This window comes from Branchiostoma belcheri, unplaced genomic scaffold (assembly GCF_001625305.1).
Source record: "Branchiostoma belcheri isolate BF01 breed outbred unplaced genomic scaffold, Haploidv18h27 scaffold7, whole genome shotgun sequence".
NCBI lineage: Eukaryota > Metazoa > Chordata > Leptocardii > Amphioxiformes > Branchiostomatidae > Branchiostoma > Branchiostoma belcheri.
The window spans coordinates 44,564-52,854 of NW_017804353.1; the positions used below are offsets into that span (position 1 = coordinate 44,564).

General features: G+C 40.6%; 2 protein-coding genes across 2 annotated transcripts in view; one reads left to right on the top strand and one right to left on the bottom strand.

The window, feature by feature from the left end:
• LOC109484732 (WD repeat-containing protein 5) overlaps positions 1-1,292 on the bottom strand; it is a 5,349-nt gene extending 4,057 nt beyond the window's left edge. Inside the window, exons 1-3 of the mRNA XM_019788092.1 lie at positions 1,129-1,292; positions 576-672; positions 383-456 (exon numbers count right to left, since the gene is read on the bottom strand). Coding sequence (XP_019643651.1) covers positions 383-456; positions 576-672; positions 1,129-1,278 — 321 coding nt within the window. The 5' untranslated portion in view covers positions 1,279-1,292. The remainder of the gene's footprint in view (positions 1-382; positions 457-575; positions 673-1,128) is intronic.
• Positions 1,293-1,838: 546 nt separating this feature from the next.
• Positions 1,839-8,291, top strand: part of LOC109484271 (bromodomain-containing protein 4-like) — a 35,088-nt gene continuing 28,635 nt past the window's right edge. Inside the window, exon 1 of the mRNA XM_019787529.1 lies at positions 1,839-2,686. Coding sequence (XP_019643088.1) covers positions 2,622-2,686 — 65 coding nt within the window. The 5' untranslated portion in view covers positions 1,839-2,621. The remainder of the gene's footprint in view (positions 2,687-8,291) is intronic.

Here is an 8,291-nt window from a genome sequence, read left to right on the forward strand (position 1 = left end):
AGAGAGAGAGAGAGAGAGAGAGCTGTGTATCTCAATAAATTTTAAGTACAGCCTGTACAGGTACACAGATAGTACAGGACTGGACCACCAACTTTAATAATAATTTATGTCCCATCTGAGAGGATGTCCCTTACCAAACCTAGGTTTTTTATTTTCACCTAAGTTGAGAGGGGAAATAGGCTCAAGTTAAAGTGCCATTTCCTAGGGCATAACATATTTGTAGAGGCATGCTTGGGACTCTAACTCTAAGTCTAGCTATTTTGCAGGGAAGCCATAAGAGGGCAAATCTTAGTACATTAGTATGGATACTACCTTATTAGAGTGCCCCCTGGTATGATCGCTATGGCAAGTTCTACGACAGAGAGTGGACCTCAGTACTTACCAGTTTGTGTCCAGAGATGGTTTTCTCAAACTTGCCGTCGTACGCACCCCAGATTTTTATCAGCTTGTCGGCCGCTGAAACAGGAAGGACACAACTCTTTAGTAAGAGAACTAAAATGCATTCATGGAACAACCTAATACCAGTTCACAATTGCCTTGAGCATGCCATAAAGATGACATACTTGTATACTTACATGAACTTGCGAGCCACTCTCCATTTGGGCTGAACTTGACAGAGGAGACTGCTTTTGTGTGGCCGGCCAACGTGAACTTCAGGGTGTAGTTTGGTTTCTGGGGAAAGATCAAAGTAGGGTTACAACAGTTACTCAGTTAGTATCATGTATTACCACCAAGATACAGTAGAGTGGTACACAGACTGATATTTTTCCATGTACTGTAGTGTTATCCTATACTAGTACAGCTTCAATATCGGGTCATAGGTCAATTTCTTTGTGCTTTATCCCAAAAGTGAGACCAAAGCATCCAATATACTAGTGGTTGTAGTAGGGCTCTAGCCAGCTCAACATGTTTTTCCATCAGCCCAGGTTCGTGATCAAAATCATGTGGTTGTCCGTGGTCCTATGGGTGTTTTTATATTTAACTTTTAGTAAAAGATTTTTGTTGATTTTGTCTGTCAAGGTTGACGGATTGGTTTTAAAATTTTTCCTTCAGGTGCCACAAAGTTCTGGTAATTGATGGAAAAACGGGTGCTGGCTAGAGCCCTGGGTTGTTGTAGCTGTAGCTCACCAACGGCTGTGGTTTGGGCTGTGTGTTCTGTGTAGATGTAGTAGTTGTAGTAGCTGTAGTAGCAGGGGTGGGTTGGGAGGCAGTGGTTGTCGGTGCGGCCGGCTTTGGAGCCACAGTGGCCTCTTCTGGCTCTTTCTTCTCAGCCGACATCCTTGTTTGAGTTCTCCTTGAACTTCAAGTAGAAGTTGAAGTAAAAATATCATAGTTCAGCATGAAGTTATTAACATGTTTCCCATTATGGTAAATTATAATTTGTTAAATTACAACTCCTATAAATTATAATACGTGAACAACAATAACAAGAAAATAAGATACGATTTAATAACAAATATAGCAGCAAATTCACGACGAAATAATATCACAGAATATCTTTTCGCTGATTTTTATATGCATGGCATTCAGTTGTGCTATGTATGATGACGATTTGGATGGGGAGGGGGGCAACCATAGTAGATTAAAAAACCACCTTGTCTTTTCAACCTACGTTACAAAACTACCCGATAGAACATAAGCTAGTGACTCTCATGTCAGTACCTTTCTTCATTCGTAAAATATAGTCTTCATGATTACTATTTAAATCCTAGCAAGTTACATATCTGATCGTGCCTTTCTCAGATCACAGAAAATTATTATGGCATGTGCACTTTAGTATGACAAGTGCCACGTGCTCTGTGATCGCGCTTATAAAAGATTTGATCAAGATAAACTTTACCTGTTAAGTCAGCAGTGCTCCCGTGTGTGTAGATTTCTTAATGTGGGGGTTCCTGGCTTCCGAAAATCCGAGAAAAATCGGTGAGAAGAGCACGAGTTTTCGCCTCCTGCAGCCCCGCACAAAGCAACGTAAACATGCCGGGCAATGGCGGGAAGTGTGTGGCAGTGCGCATGTGCGGGCGGATGATTGACATGCGCGAATGGCGGCCGTTATTTCCCCCGTGCAGCCGGCGGGAGGGTGTGGGCTGTTTACATCTCCTAACGCGCTCTAAGAAAACCTGTCCGCCTCGGCTGTACCAAGGATCGACATCTTTTACGTCCAACTGGCGGATTACTGGAGTGAATCTACGACAATCGACCGAAAACTAGTTAAAATTTTAAGAAATTTGCCGGATCGAATGTCACGTGATTGTTCCTGACCAATGGGATGGCGGGCTCGTGACGCCGACGCTGGCGAACTACGTGTGATGTGTGGCGTGTTTCATTTTTCAGGCCGGCGCCGCCGCCAGAAAGTTGGCCTTCAGCTGCGTTCCGTTCGGGAGGATACCGCCAGAATCTCGCAGTGTGTCAAAAGAGACAGTGTAGGCTAGAAAAGAGGAGAAAACCGAGAGAATTAGAAGATTTTTAAGCAAAATTTTGTCTCCAGACGATCATGTGATCGCTCTGGACCAATAGGAGTTAGCCCTGTCGCCTGTGTAGTATAAATAGGGTGTTGTTGTGCTGGGTCGCCATTACGGACTGTGGAGCTGCCTGCCGTGTCTCTTTGCAATCCAGCCTGCGGAATGGACGGCAAGAGCCATCCGGCTTGGCAGAACTTTCAGCAGCCAGCACACAACATCCAGTCAGGGTACAGACTCTAAATTTTCCACGTTACATATAGTTTAAGACGTGTAACAGTGTAGAACTGGGGCAACGACCTTGCGAGGTTGGGGATATAGAGGCGCCATTTTTCGCTGTAAGGCTTTGTAGGTTCATTAAAATTGCAACCTGTAAAAACGTGAAATTCGTCGTTAATTGAGTCAGTTTGCACCAAAAATTGTAACTAGAGTGTGAAGGTCACTTTCAGGACTTTACAGGTGGTAGAATTGACCGCATTTGACCCCTAGAAGTCGAGAAAGAACGGTTTTAAGTCGAGGTATATTGACAACCAGACTGGTTCCAGCCTTTTCTGGAAGTTACATCATTTCATTGGCATTTTAGGGTGTATGCATCGTCTGCGTTGATTTTATCCAAGTGAAACGATCACTTTTGATTTCGTATTATGTCGTACCTTACATGTGCGGGCTATAGCTCCAACCACTGCAGTATTATTGTCGAATTGCCATGATTTTATGTGTGTTGAACGATTAACTGTTCGGGAGGCCTGAGGCGGGTTTTTTCCTTTGTTGGATACGTGGTGGCGAGAGTGTCGCTCGTTCTGACTGGACATCAAAAACACGATTTCCCTTCGTTATACCCGTGTATGTTGTGTTTCTTTGTTTATGATCCTCCGAATCCGCATGTTACCGTGTGACCTGACGAATACTAGTTAGCGTGCTCATTGAAGAACATGTGCATGTGTTATGGTTTCCCCCGATCACCCCCCCCCCCATCTCCCTTGCACCATGTGTGAAAGAGGACCGATGTCCATGCATGTTTAATTAATAATTTCTGTGGTATAAAATGTTAATAAGAAGTTCAAGTGTCAAAAGCCATGACTTGAGAATAAAGACAACCTTTTTATTTTTACAATTATTTTGTGGAATATTGGCCAATTACAGGACATGCCAAGAATCATAGTGTAGCTTCAGAGAGACTACTGAATTAAAATGGGAATAAGTACCTAATCCATGGGATGCTGGTCTGTTTTGTTTCATTCTTTATTTCTGTGTCTATCCTGAATAGAGGAAGTTGAAACACATGTCTTTTCCTGTAAATCCTTTTTCGAGGTCATGTTTTTGACCTGGATTTAAAGACAAGGTTTTCCAAGAGTACTTTGTTCAAGAGTTAATCAGTTACTTCTTAAAAAAAAAACTTCAATTATTATCAAAACAAGATCCAAGGTAACTTGTGCAGACTCTAATTGAACATTTCCTGACTGAATTCTGATCAAATCTGAGAATGAAACAGGTGACTTGATGTAGGTATGATTAGATTAGAGGACAGGTGTATATGTGCATGCTGAACACACCACACACCCTGACTACCCCAGCAGAAATTGAGAAGAGTGTATATATCCCTCCCCCCTGTCTCTAGTGTTCAGATGAACATCGAAACGTTGTGAGAAGGCTGTCACAGAAGACCCAGCAGGCTAGGGAGTCAGGGTTGGACAATAAAGGTAACTATCTTTCCTACTAGATATCTTCATGTCACTATCCATTGATGTGTATGTGTAATACAGTGTATGCCCATGTGACAATTTTGTTGTACCTGTGTCAGTGAAATGTTCAATATGTGAGAGAAGAGATCGCTGAGATTAAAAGAATATTGGTATAGTCTCAAATGAGTTAATCAACTAGATGAGCACATAGCGTACATTGAAGAACAAGAAGCACATTTTTGAGTCATGGATGTCAAGAATCAGAAGAGTATGAGTAGAGTGTTGAAAGATGTAATGCCCAATAACTGGGGGCTCCTCAGTTCCTGTACTCTCCAAGCAGAGGTTGATGGTGGAAGATCGTTTGCTTTTTATATATGGTCCTTTTTTTGTCGCAACCACCACCAACTCGAGTTGGGAAATGGTTACAGACTGGCCAATTTGATACTGTCTTACCCCCACCAAAAGATCTGCTTGGAGATTAAGTTCCTGTCATGCATGCACGTAATTAAGACATCCCAGTGGGTATCTTGTCCTACATGTCACACTGAATAAAGATTGGTGTCAACAACCAGATGTTATTGTTAAGTACCTGTCAGAAAATACTGGTCTGTTTTAGAAAACCTTTCACATGCAAGGTACCTTGGGTTTTTCTAGAAAAATTAAGCATGAGGGAGCAGATCGCAAGCATGTCAAGGAACGAAGCGACCGAGGGGGTATTTTTTAATAAGAGTAGCCACTTAGGGTTCAATCTGAAAATTGGTATGAGGGAGCTGGCTGGTTACATGAGGGAGCAGCTCCCTTATTCGCCTGTTTAGAAAAAACCCTGAATTCTTGAATGTGGCTTCTTGGTAGTCACCATCAGTATGCAGAAGTGACTAGTGCTCTATATGTAGCAAATGCTTCATCTCCTGCTTACTATTCTGTAGTCGTTTCTGATCCACAGCCATTTTGAGACACTTTGGGCAGATTAGCAGGTGGTTCAACCTGGAAGACGGTACAAACAAGGCACTGAATCATTTTTTCTGCATACCTGGAGTAGTAAATGGTATTTGTAACATTCACCTGCACCACTCATTTTCTTTACTTCTTAGTAATTACAAGAGTATCTTGAAAATGTTTCCTTATAGTTATACTAGGGGTATTGGACGCCATATAAAACCTGTTACGGGGCCGGTAAACACTGAAAATGGGGCGATTTTAGAGCTTTCAAACGATGTATACAGTTAAACCAGTATGACTTACCACCTCTTTATATGGGGGACAACCAGGCGAATGTAACCAATTTTGGTGGCCCCTGAGATGATTTTCCCCCCTTGACACAAGCGTTACTTCGAATCCTGTCTTTCATGGCCATTTTTTTGTCCACAAAGACCAGATTTTATTAGTCCTCTTAGCAGTCCCATAGGGCATTTTTGGTCACCAATGCCTGTTTGTTACCCGAGTGCTGCAGGCTGCTTTCAATATGGCCTGGTGCAAGATGTCAAAAAAAAGCTGTGCAGTTGCCATTTTACCTGCATATACAGGTGGTATTTTCAGCCCTGTTTTAGTAGTTAACTGGTTTGAGTCAAATTTGTTGTATGTTGAACTGTTCACACTTCTCTAGAAAGGGTCATGAGATGCTGTGAAGTTTTTCTGAAGGCAAATATCGTCACTTTGTCATAGTGAATTGTCTATGGTATCAATTGGTTCCAAATGAGATACTGCCAGTGGCACTAGATCTAGACCAATACTCCAGTCTGCCAATTTAGCCTGAGAAATGAATGGCATTTTCAGCTCTGTTGTGCAGTTTCATTGAAAGCTCTTTTACGCTTCTTACTAGTCAAGCCCTCATGATGTTGAACTTAATTGTATCATATTCATGTGCTGCTAGACTGACCACAGCAGCTATTTCAAGGATTACAGTAGCCAGTCATTCATAGCAAGGGCATTAGTCATATATTCCTTGAACAACAGGAAATAACAGTTTCCATTTACAGATGTATTACATTGAATTCCACATTTGGACCTTGTATCCGTTGGACCTGATTCTTCTCTGGCAAGATGGGAAGTTCCTGGAAATCAGTTGAAACTCAACTCTGAATGTGTCTAGTTCTTTTCACATTAGGGAATGTTGAAAATGTTTGTAGACTTGAGCTCCGGTTTCAATTTAGTAATGGTCCAAGCAGACTGAAGTTCAATCAGTACTACCGTGTGTAAGACCAATCAGGTTATATTCCCCCCCCCCCATAGGCTTCTAATTCTGATAAAAGTACACAGGTCAAGGACATACTGCATTGGATTGACCAAAATTTCAAATTATATAATATGGCAGTGTGGTTGGAAGATACATATATCTTGATGTGTTGAAAGAAAAAAAGATGGGCTAAATCTGTGCAGGGCTCGAAATTAACATTGTCCCAGTGTCAAATGACACTAAATTTTCAGCTTGGGACAATTCAAATTACGTTTCGGGACAATTTTGGGGCAATTGGAAAATTCTAAGACCATCGACGTCATTTGGGAACGCGATCCATCCATCCTGCTGCAGACTGCTGGCAGCCTATAAATATATAATACTCTGACAAACATTAATTTTTTAAATTTGACCAATCAGGGATTCCAAATATCAGGGACGGTGCCATGCCCATGATATTATCATGTATTTTCCTACATTTACTAATAAAGTGGACTTCAAGTTGTACAAATTCAGTTGTTGTTTTCTTATTTTTGTCATCAACTTATTTCCTGAAAAGCAGGCTGGGACAGTCCATCTTCAGTTCGGGACAATTGAAATCTATGTTCGGGACAATTCTGGGACAATAGTGAAAAAAGTTAATTTCGAGGCCTGCTGTGTGCTGGTTTATTTGTCATATGCTCAAGTGAAGTGGCTAAAAAGATTGTCCAGTGTTGAATTCATGGTCCCCAAATGCCCTGTTTAAGTCCCCGATTAAGTTCTTCTCATGGTCCAAGTAAGTTAGATTCATTTTTCCTCATTCTATCACCCTTTCTTGTCCTTAGCACATGTAAATGGTCAATTTGTACCTGGCAGTACCCTCCATGATAGCATGGACTGAATCTTTAATGATCTGTCCTGTCAACATTTTGATCACTGTTGTTGGCATGGAATAACTATTGATGCTGTACCTTTCCATCTTGATTTGTGGGAAGGTTTTCTTCCAAAATACAGAATCTGGTTCAGTCAATCTGTTGTTACTTTGTGTCATTCAGTGTCCACAGTAATGAATAAGCTTTAACTGGCCTCCAGCCAACTATTACCATAACCAATGGGAAATTGTGAGATGCTTTTGGGAAAATGTAAAGTAGTGGACCAAAGAATCAGTTATGAACAACCAAAACTAAATTACTAGAACTACCATAAATCTAAATCCCAAATCAAGAGCAGTTAGAAGTTACAAGCTTACAGTTGCAGCAACTGCCTCACTTTACAAATTGGACAATAGCATTTATATTGTGATGACATGGCTTGGTGACATACCGATATCTGCCAACAATTATGAACTGATCTCATTAACCCAGACCTAATTTTATGCCTACAGAAATCAGGCCAATCATTTAAAGGTTTTATGACTTTGACAGGTCATGTAATAGCTAATTACATTTCATGCATGCAGCATGCTCATAAAACTGTTTTATGGAGTGATGTTACATCATTAGATTCTCATAAACACAGTGGCAAGTAATCTCTTCTAAGTAATTTTACTATTCCCAAACCCTTGAATTTTTGTTAAAGCAGTTCAATTTGATAAAAAGAATGTTAGAAAGTGTTTCAGTTCTAATGTAACACAATACATTTTAAGAGATCAGTTTTCAAATATAACCAGTTTTTATCAATAAAAGTATGATAAGGCCACACCAATTTAATTTGTTGGTTCTCGGATTTTTTCAGAAAAAATATGAAGCGACAGGGCGAAAAAAATAAAAATAAAAACAGGTCTAGGCATCCTATTATAGGCTTAAATGCTACAAAATGAGCCATGAAGTCAACACGAAAGGCTGGGTTAAAATTTAAACATTGAATTTTGAACTTTTAATCAAACCACTGCAATGATAGATGGGAAAACTGTAACAAGTAGGAAGAAAAGGACTTTCCTCAACTGTTGGGGGGCAAAACATGAGCATTTTTCAGTTGATTCAGGACCAGTAATTTTTTTTT